The sequence below is a fragment of the Salmo trutta genome, unplaced genomic scaffold, assembly GCF_901001165.1.
Source record: "Salmo trutta unplaced genomic scaffold, fSalTru1.1, whole genome shotgun sequence".
In the NCBI taxonomy this organism is placed as follows: Eukaryota; Metazoa; Chordata; class Actinopteri; order Salmoniformes; family Salmonidae; genus Salmo; species Salmo trutta.
The window spans coordinates 545,694-563,281 of record NW_021823115.1 but is presented as its reverse complement, the minus strand read 5'-3'; the positions used below and the strand labels follow the sequence as shown (position 1 = coordinate 563,281).

Sequence of the window (17,588 nt, the reverse complement as noted above, 5' to 3'; positions counted from 1 at the left end):
TATTTTAAGCTGTACATGGAAATAGGGATTTGTGTATCGTTCCTTTTGGTTATGATAACTAGGTGTTGGGTGTTCCCCACCGTAGCGTTGGTACGAAAGATCCACTATAAAACAGCGTGTTTTGATCCTGAATGCTGATTGAACGAACAGCGTTCCAAACCGTGCTCCATTGGCCGTCACACATCTATCTATGCCTGTCAACAGTTCCATCTGAAAATGATCGCTGTGCCTCGTCGGAATGTCGCTGTGCCTCGTCGGAATGTCGCTGTGCCTCGTCGGAATGTCGCTGTGCCTCGTCGGAATGTCGCTGTGCCTCGTCGGAATGTCGCTGTGCCTCGTCGGAATGTCGCTGTGCCTCGTCGGAATGTCGCTGTGCCTCGTCGGAATGTCGCTGTGCCTCGACGGAATGTCGCTGTGCCTCGACGGAATGTCGCTGTGCCTCGACGGAATGTCGCTGTGCCTCGTCGGAATGTCGCTGTCCCTAATAGACGCTGTGCCTAGTCGGAATGTCGCTGTCCCTAATGATCGCTGTGCCTCGTCAGAATGTCGCTGTCCCTAATGATCGCTGTGCCTTGTCGGAATGTCATGCTGCTGTCCCAAGTGATCGCAGTGTTGGCCTGTTTTTATTGTGTTCCAGGTAACGCCATAGAGAAGATCATAGAGGACCAGAAGGTGTTTGAGAAGGAGAACCAGTTCATGCAGGAGGAGGTGATGGCGCAGGACTCCACCAGTCCAGGTCTCCTATCTGACACGTCCTGGAGACTCCCGGCCAGCAGCCACATCCTGATGAGGGCCAGCCAGGTGTCCCAGGAGCTGGACAGAGGGAACCAGAGCTACCTCCGTCTGTCTCTGGGGACCTTCTTCCAGCAGCGCTCTGAGGCCCTGGGCTGTCTAGGGGACGACAGGGAGGACGATACAGTCAAACGGGTATGGGGCTTGTTCGATGATGTCCTATCGACGTCGCTCTGCAGCCCGTTGCTCTGCAGCCCATCGTTCTGCAGCCCGTCGTTCTACTCTTCCACTATTCACGTAGTCTCTTAGGGTCGGTGTGCTTTTAGTTCAGGAGTACGAGCTTTCATCTCGGTCCGGGAAACCTGCCCGCGGTGTCGAAGGGACAGTAGGGAAGCCGTGTTTCAGACGACCGCTGAGGGTTTAAGCCTGTGGTTTATTTTCCCTTCCCATCACCCTTCTGACTTGACCAGTTTGTTGTATCTTTTCTCTCCAGCCGTCGTTTGGTTACGTCATCACATCTCCAGAGAAGAGGGAACCATTTCCTCTGATTCAACCATCAGACTTCCTGTCTCAGGACAGCTCGGTCCGCAGCGACACCCTCCCACACACCGACCACGACCGCACCATGAACACAGGTAGGTACCGTCTGGACGTCCACGACACTTATTCCTGGTTCCCGCTGTGAGCCCGGCCAGTAAGACACTTATTCCTGATTCCCACTGAGGCCAGCCAGTAAGACACTTATTCCTGATTCCCACTGAGGCCAGCCAGTAAGACACTTATTCCTGATTCCCACTGTGAGGCCAGCCAGTAAGACACTTATTCCTGATTCCCGCTGTGAGGCCGGCCAGTAAGACACTTATTCCTGATTCCCTCTGTGAGGCCGGCCAGTAAGACACTTATTCCTGATTCCCGCTGTGAGGCCGGCCAGTAAGACACTTATTCCTGATTCCCACTGTGAGGGGCCAGCCAGTAAGACACTTATTCCTGATTCCCACTGTGAGGCCGGCCAGGTCAGCCAGTAAGACACTTATTCCTGATTCCCACTGAGACCAGGCCAGCCAGTAAGACACTTATTCCTGATTCCCGCTGTGAGGCCGGCCAGCCCAGCCAGTAAGACACTTATTCCTGATTCCCACTGTGAGGCCGGCCAGCCCAGCCAGTAAGACACTTATTCCTGATTCCCGCTGTGAGGCCGGCCAGCCCAGCCAGTAAGACACTTATTCCTGATTCCCACTGTGAGGCCGGCCAGCCCAGCCAGTACATCTTGACTTGGTTTGGCATAATTTTTCATACTTGATCACAGTCATCATATTTATTCCTAATTTTAAACTCAAATCAGTCATCAGAGTATCAGATATGGTAGTTGATACTTCCAATGTGTTGTTTTTGTAGAGGACTTGGACAAGACTGTGGAGGCAGCTCTAGACAGGGTGTCACCGACAGGAGATGAAGAGCCAGAGCCTTGTGAATCAGTCTCCCCCTTCCCTGAGGCCCTGCTCTCCCCCAGCCAGACCCTTCCCTCAGCCTCCTCCCTCCCTGAGGCCCTGCTCTCCCCCAGCCAGACCCTTCCCTCCCCCGGCAGCCTGGACCCCAGCCCCGGCCCCGGCAGCGGCACAGACCAGTCTAACCTCATGTTGTCTATCAGCACCATTGCCTCGGCCATCGCAGATGCCTCCATCTCCTCAGAGCCCTCCCAGCTGGCTGCCATGATCATGGAGCTTTCAAAGAGGAGTCGGACCCAGAGGCAACGCCAGAAAGGTCTGCCGCGTCCAGCCCCAGGTATCCTATATTCATACTACATCTGAAATTCTACTCTTTAATTCTGTTGTGTTTGTTGGAAGGTGATGTCAGCACCACTTCACCAGGTCATGAGAAATCTAAAGGAGATTTTGTTTCTGATTCCCAGCCTCTGTCCTGGAAGAACAAACTCCCAGCCCTAACCGGGTTGAACTGGACCAGTCCAGTCCTAACCGGGTTCAACTGGACCAACGGGGGGACCTGCTGGAGGCTCTACAGAGGAGCCAGTATGCCGGGGACCTGCTGGAGGCTCTACAGAGGAGCCAGTGTGCCGGGGACCTGCTGGAGACTCTACAGAGGAGCCAGTGTGCCGGGGACCTGCTGGAGGCTCTACAGAGGAGCCAGTGTGCCGGAGACCTGCTGGAGACTCTACAGAGGAGCCAGTATGCCGGGGACCTGAGTGCCTTCGACATTGAAAAGTACCTGAAACAGACAGAGGTATCCACCAGCAGCGACAGCGACCAGTCAGGCTCCTCCCACTACACCTTTGACTTCCTCAGCTGGGCCGACAACCTCAACTCCTCCCACAGGAAGTCCCAGGCCGCGTCACTTGTTGTTACTGTGGAGAACGAGAGCTCGGGTTATCAACACCAGGCTACCGAATACCAGGCTATCGCCAAGGGAGATATCTCCTCATCGTCTGGCGTCGAGGCTAAGGCGGGTTTGACACAAGGTTACCCTGCTGCTACGACCCGTCCAGTCTCTGCTGGGCTACATCCAGGTTCTGACCAGAGTGGACCAGGACCAGCTAACAAGACGGAGGTGAGGAGGAGTTCCATCCCTCGTCCCAGGTTCAGCTCCATCCCTACAGCCTCTGGTAACCCAGGGAGGAGGTGTGTGGGCCCTGGTCAGTTCTCAACCTCCACAGCCAAACCAGCTGCTGACAGGAAGTCTGCAGGGAATAACAGTGAGCCCCAACCAGCTGGTATGCTGAGCAGGAGCAGCACAGAGAGTGGTGGGGCTGAACTAGGAGTAGTCTGTCCAACACCCAACAACAACCCAGCCCAGAAGGTAGAGGACCGCTCCACAGCTCCTGCCCCAGGTCCTAAAACCTCCCCTGGTCTGAGGAAGGGTCTGTCAGGGCCGCTGTCCCTCAGAGACATCACATCCCCCTCCCAGAGAGCCAGGAGGAGCACGGTGAAGACGCACGCGACCGGGAGCAGTACAGCCCAGCAGGAGAAACCCGGTGGCCTGGAGGAGAGTGTTGGAGAAGCTCCTCCCGGCGCTGTGACCAGACATGTTGGTTTTACTACCTCCTGTCACAGCCCCCAGCCTGCTGCTGCACACAGGACGGACGGTCAGTCTCTGGTCCAATCAACATCATTATTCAGCTATTCTTCAACTCATTTAAGAGAGAAATAAACATGTTTGTTTAGCTTAGCTTAGTTTCGATCCCGTTTTTTTCCTGGTCCTTCCGGACAGATTGGGACATCTGGTTTTTCAATGTTGATTTATAGTTTATTTGAGGTGATTTCCTGGTCTTGTGTTCTGCAGACAATGATAAAGAAGGATTTAGTTCATTGGTTAAAGAGGGTATTAATATCCTGGTCAGGTTATGGATAGTAATGTGATCTCTGGTTAGATTGTATTAATGTGGTGGATAGTAATGTGATCTCTGGTTAGATTGTATTAATGTGGTGGATAGTAATGTGATCTCTGGTTAGATTGTATTAATGTGGTGGATGGTAATGTGATCTCTGGTTAGATTGTATTAATGTGGTGGATAGTAATGTGGTGACCTCTGGTTAGATTGTATTAATGTGGTGGATAGTAATGTGATCTCTGGTTAGATTGTATTAATGTGGTGGATAGTAATGTGGTGATCTCTGGTTAGATTGTATTAATGTGGTGGATAGTAATGATCTCTGGCTAGATTGTATTAATGTGGTGGATAGTAATGTGGTGACCTCTGGTTAGATTGTATTAATGTGGTGGATAGTAATGTGGTGATCTCTGGTTAGATTGTATTAATGTGGTGGATAGTAATGATCTCTGGCTAGATTGTATTAATGTGGTGGATAGTAATGATCTCTGGCTAGATTGTATTAATGTGGTGGATAGTAATGTGGTGACCTCTGGTTAGATTGTATTAATGTGGTGGATAGTAATGTGGTGACCTCTGGTTAGATTGTATTAATGTGGTGGATAGTAATGTGGTGACCTCTGGTTAGATTGTATTAATGTGGTGGATAGTAATGTGGTGACCTCTGGTTAGATTGTATTAATGTGGTGGATAGTAATGTGGTGACCTCTGGTTAGATTGTATTAATGTGGTGGATAGTAATGTGGTGACCTCTGGTTAGATTGTATTAATGTGGTGGATAGTAATGTGGTGACCTCTGGTTAGATTGTATTAATGTGGTGGATAGTAATGTGGTGACCTCTGGTTAGATTGTATTAATGTGGTGGATAGTAATGTGGTGACCTCTGGTTAGATTGTATTAATGTGGTGGATAGTAATGTGATCTCTGGTTAGATTGTATTAATGTGGTGGATAGTAATGTGATCTCTGGTTAGATTGTATTAATGTGGTGGATAGTAATGTGGTGATCTCTGGTTAGATTGTATTAATGTGGTGGATAGTAATGTGGTGATCTCTGGTTAGATTGTATTAATGTGGTGGATAGTAATGATCTCTGGTTAGATTGTATTAATGTGGTGGATAGTAATGTGATCTCTGGTTAGATTGTATTAATGTGGTGGATAGTAATGTGTTGTTCTCTGCAGGTGTGTCGCCAGGTACTCCTATGCATCATGCTGGAGGACCAGAGCAGAGCCAGTGTACCTTCAGACCCTCCACCTCTCCTCTCACCCACTCCTCCCCCTCACAGACCTCCTTCCCCAACCAAGAAGGGTAAATCAATCAATCCGGCTGCTTCAAATCAATCAATTATTCAATCAATCAAACCATCAATCAATTATTAAATCAATCAGATGTCAGGTCGTGCCCTCTACTGTGTAACTCTACTTGCAGTTCATCCTAAATCTTGTATTTCTCTCTGTTCTCTGGTTGCCTGTACAGGCCTGTGTGTCCCCCCTCCTCCAGTGTAGGGGACAGGAGACCCCCCAGTGATCTCTCTCCTCCCCAGTCCCAGTCAGAGTGGAGTTGTTCCAGTCCCAGTCTCAGCAGGCTGACGTACATCTCTCTGAATGACGGCACGGCTCTCGACAGCACCGACATCCCAACTCCCGACAGACACAAGGTATAGTAGGCAGCCGATTGGGCCTTCGTTTATATGGGCTTCTCTTTCGAATACTCCTTTTCCCGTGTCTCAGTGGGGATTCCTGTCTGGCAGTTTTACAAATGACCAAGAGCTCAATCGCACGTCGTCTGACCGAGGGCCAGCCCTTTTGGTGGTTCTCATCCTCTCTTCTTCTTTGCGGAAGTGATCAGGACGGCTTCTGAAGCCCTCTCTCCTCTCTGTGTGACTTGAATTCCTGTCTTCCTGCTTTAACAGTTCACAGGTCAACCGTGAGGTCAATGGAGACGATTAGTGTTCGGTACTTACCGAATGGGGGGAATGTGTTTTCTACTTCTGTCTCCGGTCGTAGCTTAACGTGACACGGCTAGCCATCGCCACTTGGTTAACCCCATGCCGTGAGGCTTAAGCTAACTTGGCTAGCCATCGCCACTTGGTTAACCCCACGCCGTGAGGCTTAAGCTAACTTGGCTAGCCATCGCCACTTGGTTAACCCCACGCCGTGAGGCTTAAGCTAACTTGGCTAGCCATCGCCACTTGGTTAACCCCATGCCGTGAGGCTTAAGCTAACTTGGCTAGCCATCGCGACTTGGTTAACCCTACGCCGTGAGGCTTAAGCTAACTTGGCTAGCCATCGCCACTTGGTTAACCCCATGCCGTGAGGCTTAAGCTAACTTGGTTAGCCATCGCCACTTGGTTAACCCCATGCCGTGAGGCTTAAGCTAATTTGGCTAGCCATCGCCACTTGGTTAACCCCATGCCGTGAGGCTTAAGCTAACTTGGCTAGCCATCGCCACTTGGTTAACCCCATGCCGTGAGGCTTAAGCTAACTTGGCTAGCCATCGCCACTTGGTTAACCCCATGCCGTGAGGCTTAAGCTAACTTGGCTAGCCATCGCCACTTGGTTAACCCCACGCCGTGAGGCTTAAGCTAACTTGGCTAGCTCGCTGGAAAGCTTACTCTGCCGACACGTAGTTCCCATTGGCTAGCTTTCCATACCTGGAGAAGTAGAATTGCTAGCGTTTCTGTTGTCGAAAGACACGGGGGGAAAGCACACACTTTCTCTGGTTCGCTGATAATGAGTGAGAGATCTCACCACATTTCCCAGCTGGCAAGAAGGAAAGGAGTAGAGGCTGGAGGAGCGGAGGCGTGGGGAGGAGCGGAGGCGTGGGGAGGAGCGGAGGCGTGGGGAGGAGCGGAGGCGTGGGGAGGAGTAAAAAATGGGTTAAAAAAAAGCATTCATTGAATATCCCTTTGAGCATGGTGATGTTATTAATTACACTTTGGATGGTATATCAATACACCCAGTTACTACAAAGATACAGGCGTCCTTCCTAACTCAGTTGCCAGAGAGGAAGGAAACTGCTCAGTGATTTCACCATGAGGCCAATGGTGACTTTAAAACAGTTACTGAGTTTAATGGCTGTGATAGGGGAGAACTGAGGATGGATCAACAACATTGTAGTTACTCAACAATACAAACAAACATAAATAACTGTGAAAAGGAAGCCTGTACAGAATAACAAATATTCCAAAACATGTATCCTGTTTGCAACAAGGCACTAAATTAATACTGCAAAAAAAATGTGGCAAAGCAATTAACACTTTGTATTCAGGACAAAAAGTTAGGTTTGGTTCAAATACAACACATTACTGAGTACCACTCTTTATATTTTTAAGCATCGTGGTGGCTGCATCATGTTATGGGTATGCTTGTCATAGTTAAGGACTGGGGAGTTTTTTTTGGGATAAAAAGAAATGGAATGGAGCTAATCACAGACAAAATCCTGGAGGAAACTCTGGTTCAGTCTGCTTTCCACCAGACACTGGGAGATGAATTCACCTTTCAGCAGGACAATAACCTAAAACACAAGGCCAAATCTACACTGGGAGATTAATTCACCTTTCAACGGGACAATAACTTAAAACGCAAGGCCACATCTACACTGGAGTTGATTACCAAGAAGACAGTGAATGATTCTGAGTGGCCAAGTTCACAGTTTTGACCTAATTCTGTTTTAAAATCTATGGTATGACCTGAAAATGGTTGTCTAGCAATGATCAACAACCAATTTGACAGAACACGAAGAAGAAGAACGGGGCAAATGTTGCACAATCCAGGTGTTGGACCGCTCTTAGATTTACCCAGAAACACTCACAGCAGTAATCACTGGCAATATATTTACTCGGGGTTGAATACTTATCTAGGCAACATATCTATTACTGTTTCATTTTTCAGAAATGTTTTACAAATGCTCACATTTTTCTTCCGCTTCGACATTTACAAAGTATTTTGTGTTTTAAAAAGTCTCAAAGGGTGTGAATACTTTTCTGAAGGCGCTGTATCTCTCATTACCAGAGAACCGAGGTAAAGAAACCTTGAGTTTTGGGTGTTTTGTCTTGATTGTTGATGCACAATGTTAAGCTGAAATGACGGTTATCTTCCTGGAAAAACTCAGCTAGCTATGTTATGTGCTGGAGTTTTACTACATGAAGGAATAACCCATGGACTGTGTGATATCTTCTCTCCCTTCCCCCAGAGTAATGGCACCATGTCTCTGAGCACCACTATCATCAGGGCCAGTCCTACCCCTGCAGTAGAAGGGGCTGATACCCAGAATCCTTCAGGTCAGGATCTACCTCCTAACCGCTCTACAGACGTCCTCTGTCCTCCTAGACAGTCCAAGAGCCCAGAGTCTCCTCGCCACTCTTACGGTCCTCGTAGTGGCTCGGTAGACTTGCGGAGTGGTTCAGGTCTGGGCTGTACACGCAGCCAGAGTGAGTGTAACTATCACTGTGGGAATAATAGAGACTACAACCAGCAGAAACGCCACTCCGAACCCAACTCGCACCACCTCGCCAAGGTGGATTCTGGTTACTCCAGCAACCTGAACATCCAGCAGCCCAGCGGTATGGGGGGCCAGGGGAACCAGCAGTGGTCCGGGGTCTCAGCCCAGGGGAGTGAGGTCTATCCTGGGGCCAGGACGGGCTTCGGCCTGCCTTCCTCCGAGGACCTGTGCTACATGCCCATCTCCAGCTTCAAGCCCCAGGGCTCCATGGTGGACCTGCATCCAGGGGTCCCCAGCCTCCTGACGGGGCGCTCCCTCTTCAGCTCCCAGCTGGCACTGCAGAACCTGGGTTCAGATGGAGCTCTACACCCTGGTCTCCCTCTGCCTGCTCCCTACCACCACATGGCAGCAGCAGGTAACGGCCTGTATGGTAACGCTATGTCCTCACGGTTAGGACCCAACGTTGATCCCTCAGTCAGACACCTCCACAGCTCTGGGGGTCTGGGTGTCTCTGGGCCTGGTGGACCAGGAGGTCCTGGGGGTCTGTACCACTGCTCTAACCCCCACCTCAAACCCTTGGCCCCAGAACTGATGGAGGAGAACCCCTACAGCCAGCGCTGTGTAGCCTCGTGGTCTAACGGCAGCCTTCCTGAACTCACAGGTTAGTCTTCCAGACTTCCTGAACTCGCAGGTTAGCCTTCCCGAACTCACAGGTTAGCCTTCCAGCCTTCCCGAACTCACAGGTTAGCCTTCCAGCCTTCCCGAACTCGCAGGTTAGCCTTCCCGAACTCGCAGGTTAGCCTTCCCGAACTCGCAGGTTAGCCTTCCCGAACTCGCAGGTTAGCCTTCCCGAACTCGCAGGTTAGCCTTCCCGAACTCGCAGGTTAGCCTTCCCGAACTCGCAGGTTAGCCTTCCCGAACTCGCAGGTTAGCCTTCCCGAACTCGCAGGTTAGCCTTCCCCGAACTCGCAGGTTAGCCTTCCCGAACTCGCAGCTAGTCTTCCCGAACTCGCAGGTTAGTCTTCCCGAACTCGCAGGTAGTCTTCCCGAACTCGCAGGTAGTCTTCCTGAACTCGCAGGTTAGTCTTCCTGAACTCGCAGGTTAGTCTTCCCGAACTCGCAGCTAGTCTTCCCGAACTCGCAGCTAGTCTTCCCGAACTCGCAGCTAGTCTTCCCGAACTCGCAGGTTAGTCTTCCCGAACTCGCAGGTTAGTCTTCCCGAACTCGCAGGTTAGTCTTCCCGAACTCGCAGCTAGTCTTCCCGAACTCGCAGCTAGTCTTCCCGAACTCGCAGCTAGTCTTCCCGAACTCGCAGCTAGTCTTCCCGAACTCGCAGGTAGTCTTCCCGAACTCGCAGGTAGTCTTCCCGAACTCGCAGGTAGTCTTCCCGAACTCGCAGGTAGTCTTCCCGAACTCGCAGGTAGTCTTCCCGAACTCGCAGGTAGTCTTCCCGAACTCGCAGGTAGTCTTCCCGAACTCGCAGGTAGTCTTCCCGAACTCGCAGGTAGTCTTCCCGAACTCGCAGGTAGTCTTCCCGAACTCGCAGGTAGTCTTCCCGAACTCGCAGGTAGTCTTCCCGAACTCGCAGGTAGTCTTCCTGAACTCGCAGGTTAGCCTTCCCGAACTCGCAGGTTAGCCTTCCCGAACTCGCAGGTTAGCCTTCCCGAACTCGCAGGTTAGCCTTCCCGAACTCGCAGGTTAGCCTTCCCGAACTCGCAGCTAGTCTTCCCGAACTCGCAGCTAGTCTTCCCGAACCCGCAGGTTAGCCCCTTCCCGAACCCGCAGGTTAGCCCCTTCCCGAACCCGCAGGTTAGCCCCTTCCCGAACTCGCAGGTTAGCCTTCAATCAGTTCTGGAATGGTATCTTGAATCACTCCAGATAAGAGGGTGTGTTGCAGTTGGAAGAGTTTGAAACGGTGTGTCTCAATCTTGAGTGATATATACGTGTAATTTTGTCAGCTTGAAGATAACCCTGGACCCTTCTCCATTCCTCCAGCCCAGGTCGTGATCCCTGAGGAGCTGAGGTTCCCCCATGCCTGCTGTGTGGGCATCTCCTCTCAGACCTCACTGGGCATCTTCAACCCCTCCGAGCGCTGGCAGCAGGTCTCCATCACAGTCACCAGCCTGGCCATCGACGGAGAGAAGGTGAGTCATTTTGTTTCTAATGAATTTGTAAAGAGGACAATGATTTATAGAGAATTGTATGGTCTGAAATAATGTCAACAAACATGTAAATGTAAAAATTAAAAAAAAAAAAAATGCTGAGGGAATATTTTAATCAAATTGAGAGCCAATAAATAGTCCCAGAAATGTAACCACTCTGAAGAACGAGGAACTGCTGTCGAACCATAATGTCCATTTCCTGTCCCGCCCAGTTTGATTCATTCCCGTACCAGTGGCTGATAGTGAAGAACAAGACTATCATTGGCCCTAAGAGCACGGAGGAGCAGAAGGTGTTGTTCATCCCACCTCAGGCCGGGGTTTACCAGGCTGTCCTCAGTGTCTCCTCCTGGCCTGCCTCCGCTGAGGCCCAGGCTGCCGCCCGCGCCGAGGTGTTCGCCAAGAGGGTGGTCCTCGTCGCCATGGCAGAGAACCCTGCTCTGGAGGTAAGGGGGTGCGGCTGATCAATTGTTGGCTTGTTAGCTTTAATCCCAAGTGAGGAGTGGGTGTAACTAATGTCGATCGTTAGTTAGCTTTGAGTCCATGTCAGGACAGGAAGTACACCTACTACATGCTTCCTGTTTGGTTTGTTTTACTGCTTATATTCCAGTGTTTTTAAACAACATTTGTGTAGAACCTCAAGGTCTCTGTTCTCGTTGGTTGATATCAATGATGTTGTTTCTCTGGAACAGAGAACAGATTATATTCTGGGTGGGTTCTCCTCTGGAACACATTATATTCTGGGTGGGTTCTCCTCTGGAACACATTATATTCTGGGTGGGTTCTCCTCTGGAACACATTATATTCTGGGTGGGTTCTCCACTGGAACACATTATATTCTGGGCGGGTTCTCCTCTGGAACACATTATATTCTGGCTGGGTTCTCCACTGGAACACATTATATTCTGGCTGGGTTCTCCACTGGAACACATTATATTCTGGGCGGGTTCTCCACTGGAACACATTATATTCTGGGCGGGTTCTCCACTGGAACACATTATATTCTGGGCGGGTTCTCCACTGGAACACATAATATTCTGGGCGGGTTCTCCACTGGAACACATTATATTTCTGGCGGGTTCTCCACTGGAACATACATTATATCTGGGCCTGGGTTCTCCATCGGAAACACATTATATTCTGGCTGGGTTCTCCACAGGAACACATTTTCCTTATTCTGGCTGGGTTCTCCACCGGAACACATGATATTCTGGCTGGGTTCTCCACCGAACACATTATATCTGGCTGTTCTCCAGCCGGAACACATTATATTCTGGCTGGGTTTCTCCACCGGAACACATTATATTCTGGCTGGGTCTCCACCGGAACACTTATATTCTGGCTGGGTTCTCCACGGAACACATTAATTCTGGCTGGGTTCTCCACCGGAACACATTATATTCTGGCTGGGTTCTCCACCGGAACACATTATATTCTGGCTGGGTTCTCCACCGGAACACATTATATTCTGGCTGGGTTCTCCACCGGAACACATTATATTCTGGCTGGGTTCTTCCACCGGAACACATATATTCTGGCTGGGTTCTCCACCGGAACACTTATATTCTGGCTGGGTTCTCCACCGGACACATTATATTCTGGCTGGGTTCTCCACTGGAACACATTATATTCTGGCTGGGTTCTCCACTGGAACACATTATATTCTGGCTGGGTTCTCCACTGGAACACATTATATTCTGGCTGGGTTCTCCACTGGAACACATTATATTCTGGCTGGGTTCCTCCACTGGAACACATTATATTCTGTCTGGGTTCTCCACTGCAACACATTATATTCTGGCTGGGTTCTCCACTGCAACACATTATATCTGGCTGGTTCTCCACTGCAACACATTATATTCTGGCTGGGTTCTCCACTGGAACACATTATATTCTGGCTGGGTTCTCCACTGGAACCATTATATTCTGGCTGGGTTCTCCTCTCCAGGTGGACGTAGGGAAGTGTGGCAGTCTGGACTTTGGGGACCTGGCAGGTGGCTGTGCCAAAGCTCTCCCTCTGAAGCTGCTGAACAGGACTCATGCTACCGTTCCTATTCGACTGGTTATCAGTGCTGTAAGACAATGCTATGCACTACATTACCATACAATACAATGCTATGCGCTACATTACCATACAATGCTATGCACTACATTACCATACAGTACAACGCTATGCACTACATTACCATACAATACTATGCTATGCACTACATTACCATACAATACAGTACAATACAATGCTATGCAGTACATTACCATGCAATACTATACAGTACAATACATTACGATGCAATATAATACAGTACAATGCTATGCAATACAATACAGTACAATGCTATGCAGTACATTGCGATGCAATACAGTACAATACAGTACAATGCTATGGAGTACAGTACATTACAATACAGTACAATGCTATGCAATACAATACAGTACAATGCTATGCAGTACATTACAATGCAATACAGTGCAGCAACGGACAATAACTAATGTTGTATAGGTCATTACTCTTCTGTCTGAGTTGTGCAGAACTTTGTCATGCAGGCCTCATTTTCAACAGCCATGGCCCTCGATGTCCCCTTGTGTGGCCGTCCGTAATGCTACCTAAAAAAATGTATTTTCCTTTCAGCCGAAGTGGCCGTTGTTCCCTTTGGCTGAGTATAATAATTATAATTCCCAGCTGCCAATCGCCGCGGTCCGAAGCACCTCACTCACACGGCTCTGTCAGTTATCGCCGTTCTTATTACCGTAATTTCCGGACTATTGAGCGCACCTGAATATAAGCCGCACCCACTGAATTTAAAAAATATATATTCTTTTGAACATAAATAAGCCGCACATGTCTATAAGCCGCAGGTGCCTACCGGTACATTGAAACAAATGAACTTTACACAGGCTTTAACGAAACACGGCTTGTAACAAAAAATTTGTAAGCGGGGAAAAATCCATATATTAGCCGCGTCATTGTTTAAGCCGCGAGGTTCAAAGCGTGGGAAAAAATGTTGCGGCTTATAGTCCGGAATTTACGGTAGTCAGTGTTGGTCATGTGATCAGGTTCTGCACTGCGCCCGACCCGCCACAGGAGTCGCTAGAGCGCGATGGGACAAAGACATCCCTGCCGGCCCGTCCTTATGGAATCCCGAGGCACCACATTTGAACTTTTCCTCAGCCAACCAGATGAGTCGGCCTAACAGACAGGAACTAGCTCATGTCAATCTGCTGCCCCCTATAGTCCAACGGTTCACCTCTTCTATTGGCTAGCTTGTCCTTCTGTGCATCAGAAACCTTTAAAAAAACAACAATGAGGCTGATGCAACAGATCAGAACGTTTAGCTTAAAATGTTAATCAACTATTAGTCTATTTCTTCATATTATAAACGCAGCAATGCCCACAAGGCTATATGCAATTAGCGGGAAAACACTCTTCTCTAAAACGCACTGGAAATGGGAGCGGCTTCATGACAGAAATGAAAATATCCCTTTAAGAAATTCAAACATCTGAAGAAGCTACAACTAACATTGGTTGTTAATATGACTTAGGATTGTGTCTTTGGTTGCTGGACAATGAACGTTGAGAACATGAGAGAAATACTGGTTTCAGTGGCATCTGAGGAAGTGTTTTTATGAAAGAATCCTCTACATTCCAATGGAGAACATGGTGAGACGTGCCTCGTCAAATGACAAAAAAAACCTCCAGGTTTTAAACAATTACGTTCATGGTTAAGTAGTTTAAAAAATGTTGACTGCCTCTGCTTAGATTGCAAGGTGGGTGATGTTGAAGTATACAACAGACGCTGGCTTTTCTTTCGTGTCGGAAGGACGACGACAGATGCTGGCCTTTCTCTCATGTCGGAAGGACGAGTGACTCCAGTATGACATAATCAAGCATTTCGATTGGCCAGGCTGCCGCCCGGGGCTCGATAGGCCAGGCTGGCCGCCCGGGGCTTCGGTAGGGCAGGCTGCCGCCCGGGGCTCGGTAGGCCAGGCTGCCGCCCGGGGCTCGGTAGGCCAGGCTGCCGCCCGGGGCTCGGTAGGCCAGGCTGCCGCCCGGGGCTCGGTAGGCCAGGCTGCCGCCCGGGGCTCGGTAGGCCAGGCTGCCGCCCGGGGCTCGGTAGGCCAGGCTGCCGCCCGGGGCTCGGTAGGCCAGGCTGTCACCTACACTTTGAACATTCATTATCTTTACACATTTACATACACCTATGTTTTAACGGAAGAGCTAGTGTTTTTTTCGGATTTTCAAATCAATTTAATTGGCTATTTTGGTTAATGGCGTCGGTGCCCCGGGCAGATGGCGTCGGTGCCCCGGGCAGATTGGGCACCTCCAAATGGCCTTGCCCTTTTTAAATCCTGAAATTCCAGGCTTGATGTCATCTTTCTGTTACTTCAAAAGCACTTAGATTTTTGTTAAAATATTTGGTTTATACAAGCACACGTTGATAGATATTGTCTCTGTGACGTCGTGTTTCTAGAACGCCACGGCCTGGCGCTGCTTCACTTTCTCCAAGAGTCCCGTTGCCATGACAGCTGAGGGCTTGCTGCAGGCGGGGACTCTGACCTCACTGGCCGCTCCGTCCGTCATGAACCACGTGATGCACGCCAGCTACGGAGAGGTGAGTGAACCTGGACTGACCAGGTAGTATCCAGGTAAACCTGGACTGACCAGGTAGTATCCAGGTAAACCTGGACTGACCAGGTAGTATCCAGGTAAACCTGGACTGACCAGGTAGTATCCAGGTAAACCTGGACTGACCAGGTAGTATCCAGTGACTTGTGACTTCAATAGTTGAGTTGTTTTGAGGGATGTTTTTGGAATGTTGTTTCTGTTTTTGTGTTGTCTTTCAGAATCCAGAGAGCTTCATGGTTTGGGTTCACTTCCACGCTCCACAGAAGTACCAGTCCTGTTCAGGTATGGCCCCAGTCCTGTTCGGGTTATGGGCCCCCTGTCCTGTTCGGGTTATGGGCCCCCTGTCCTGTTGGGGTTATGGGCCCCCTGTCCTGTTGGGGTTATGGGCCCCCTGTCCTGTTGGGGTTATGGGCCCCCTGTCCTGTTGGGGTTATGAGCCCCCTGTCCTGTTGGGGTTATGGGCCCCCTGTCCTGTTGGGGTTATGGGCCCCCTGTCCTGTTGGGGTTATGGGCCCCCTGTCCTGTTGGGGTTATGGGCCCCTGTCCTGTTCAGGTTATGGGCCCCTGTCCTGTTGGGGTTATGGGGCCCCCTGTCCTGTTGGGGTTATGGGCCCCCTGTCCTGTTGGGGTTATGGCCCCCTGTCCTGTTGGGGTTATGGGCCCCCTGTCCTGTTGGGGTTATGGGCCCCCTGTCCTGTTGGGGTTATGGGCCCCCTGTCCTGTTGGGGTTGGGCCCCCTGTCCTGTTTGGGGTATGGGCCCCCTGTCCTGTTGGGGTTATGGGCCCCCTGTCCTGTTGGGGTATGGGCCCCCTGTCCGTTGGGGTTATGGGCCCCCTGTCCTGTTGGGGTTATGGGCCCCCTGTCCTGTTGGGGTTATGGGCCCCCTGTCCTGTTGGGGTTTATGGGCCCCCTGTCCTTTTGGGGTTTGGGTTTATGGGCCCCCTGTCCTGTTGGGGTTATGGGCCCCTGTCCTGTTGGGGTTTATGGGCCCCCTGTCCTGTTGGGGTTATGGCCCCCTGTCCTGTTGGGGTTATGGCCCCCTGTCCTGTTGGGGTTATGGGGTACCCCCTGTCCTGTTGGGGTTATGGGGCCCCCTGTCCTGTTGGGGTTTATGGGCCCCCTGTCCTGTTGGGGTTATGGGGCCCCCTGTCCTGTTGGGGTTATGGGGCCCCCTGTCCTGTTGGGGTTATGGGGCCCCCTGTCCTGTTGGGGTTATGGGGCCCCCTGTCCTGTTGGGGTTATGGGGCCCCCTGTCCTGTTGGGGTTATGGGGCCCCCTGTCCTGTTGGGGTTATGGGGCCCCCTGTCCTGTTGGGGTTATGGGCCCCCTGTCCTGTTGGGGTTATGGGGCCCCCTGTCCTGTTGGGGTTATGGGGCCCCCTGTCCTGTTGGGGTTATGGGGCCCCCTGTCCTGTTGGGGTTATGGGGCCCCCTGTCCTGTTCGGGTTATGGGCCCCCTGTTCGGGTACTGTTTCTCATGTCTGATGTCATACAGGTGGTCTAGGTCCAGTGATGTCATACAGGTGGTCTAGGTCCAGCTGATGAGTACAGTGATGTCATACAGGTGGTCTAGGTCCAGTGATGTCATACAGGTGACCTAGGTCCAGCTGATGAATACAGTGATGTCATACAGGTGACCTAGGTCCAGCTGATGAGTACAGTGATGTCATACAGGTGCTCTAGGTCCAGCGGATGAGTACAGTGCGAGGGTGGACATCGAGGTGGACTGTCCGGGCCCCAGTCATGTGATCAGGAGCGTCCCTCTCAGAGCCAGGTCCGGAACGGCCAGAGTACACGCCCCTAAAGACCTCCAGGTAGGAACTGACCCGTGGCGCTGCTGACGTGAGACCAGTCTTTACGTTCCCGGGTTTAACTGGGAAACCAGTGTTTCTATTGCCTTTTCTAACACATTCCATATTACAGTTGGGGTTGACCTGCTGTGATAGGTTGATCTTTCTAATTCTTTCCTCATATATCATTTTTTTGGGGGGGGGGGCAGACTGTTAACCTCTCGGCAGCGATTGGTCAGTCCAGCAAGCAGACTCTGCCTCTGAAGAACGCAGGCAACATTGATGTTCAGCTGAAACTCAAGGTATTCTGTCCCTTTTACTTCCCTGTTTGATCTGTGTTTATAATAAGCCTGGGGATGTGTTGCCATTGTGTTTATAATAAGCCTGGGGGATGTGTTGGCATTGTGTTTATAATAAGCCTGGGGGATGTGTTGGCATTGTGTTTATAATAAGCCTGGGGGATGTGTTGGCATTGTGTTTATAATAAGCCTGGG

The 17,588-nt window shown here is 50.5% G+C and overlaps 1 protein-coding gene across 10 annotated transcripts in view; it reads left to right on the top strand.

Moving 5' to 3' along the window:
• Positions 1-17,588, top strand: part of LOC115189006 (centrosomal protein of 192 kDa) — a 70,926-nt gene that overhangs the window by 27,791 nt on the left and 25,547 nt on the right. For 9 of the 10 annotated variants that reach the window (XM_029747823.1, XM_029747826.1, XM_029747824.1 and 6 more), the window contains 14 exons: positions 638-927; positions 1,226-1,367; positions 2,128-2,514; positions 2,642-3,829; positions 5,260-5,386; positions 5,555-5,735; positions 8,273-9,182; positions 10,517-10,665; positions 10,896-11,126; positions 12,629-12,754; positions 15,150-15,290; positions 15,523-15,586; positions 16,979-17,118; positions 17,304-17,396. In XM_029747823.1, the coding sequence (XP_029603683.1) occupies positions 638-927; positions 1,226-1,367; positions 2,128-2,514; positions 2,642-3,829; positions 5,260-5,386; positions 5,555-5,735; positions 8,273-9,182; positions 10,517-10,665; positions 10,896-11,126; positions 12,629-12,754; positions 15,150-15,290; positions 15,523-15,586; positions 16,979-17,118; positions 17,304-17,396 (4,169 nt within the window). The remainder of the gene's footprint in view (positions 1-637; positions 928-1,225; positions 1,368-2,127; positions 2,515-2,641; positions 3,830-5,259; positions 5,387-5,554; positions 5,736-8,272; positions 9,183-10,516; positions 10,666-10,895; positions 11,127-12,628; positions 12,755-15,149; positions 15,291-15,522; positions 15,587-16,978; positions 17,119-17,303; positions 17,397-17,588) is intronic. The other variant, XM_029747828.1, reaches the window with a different exon arrangement.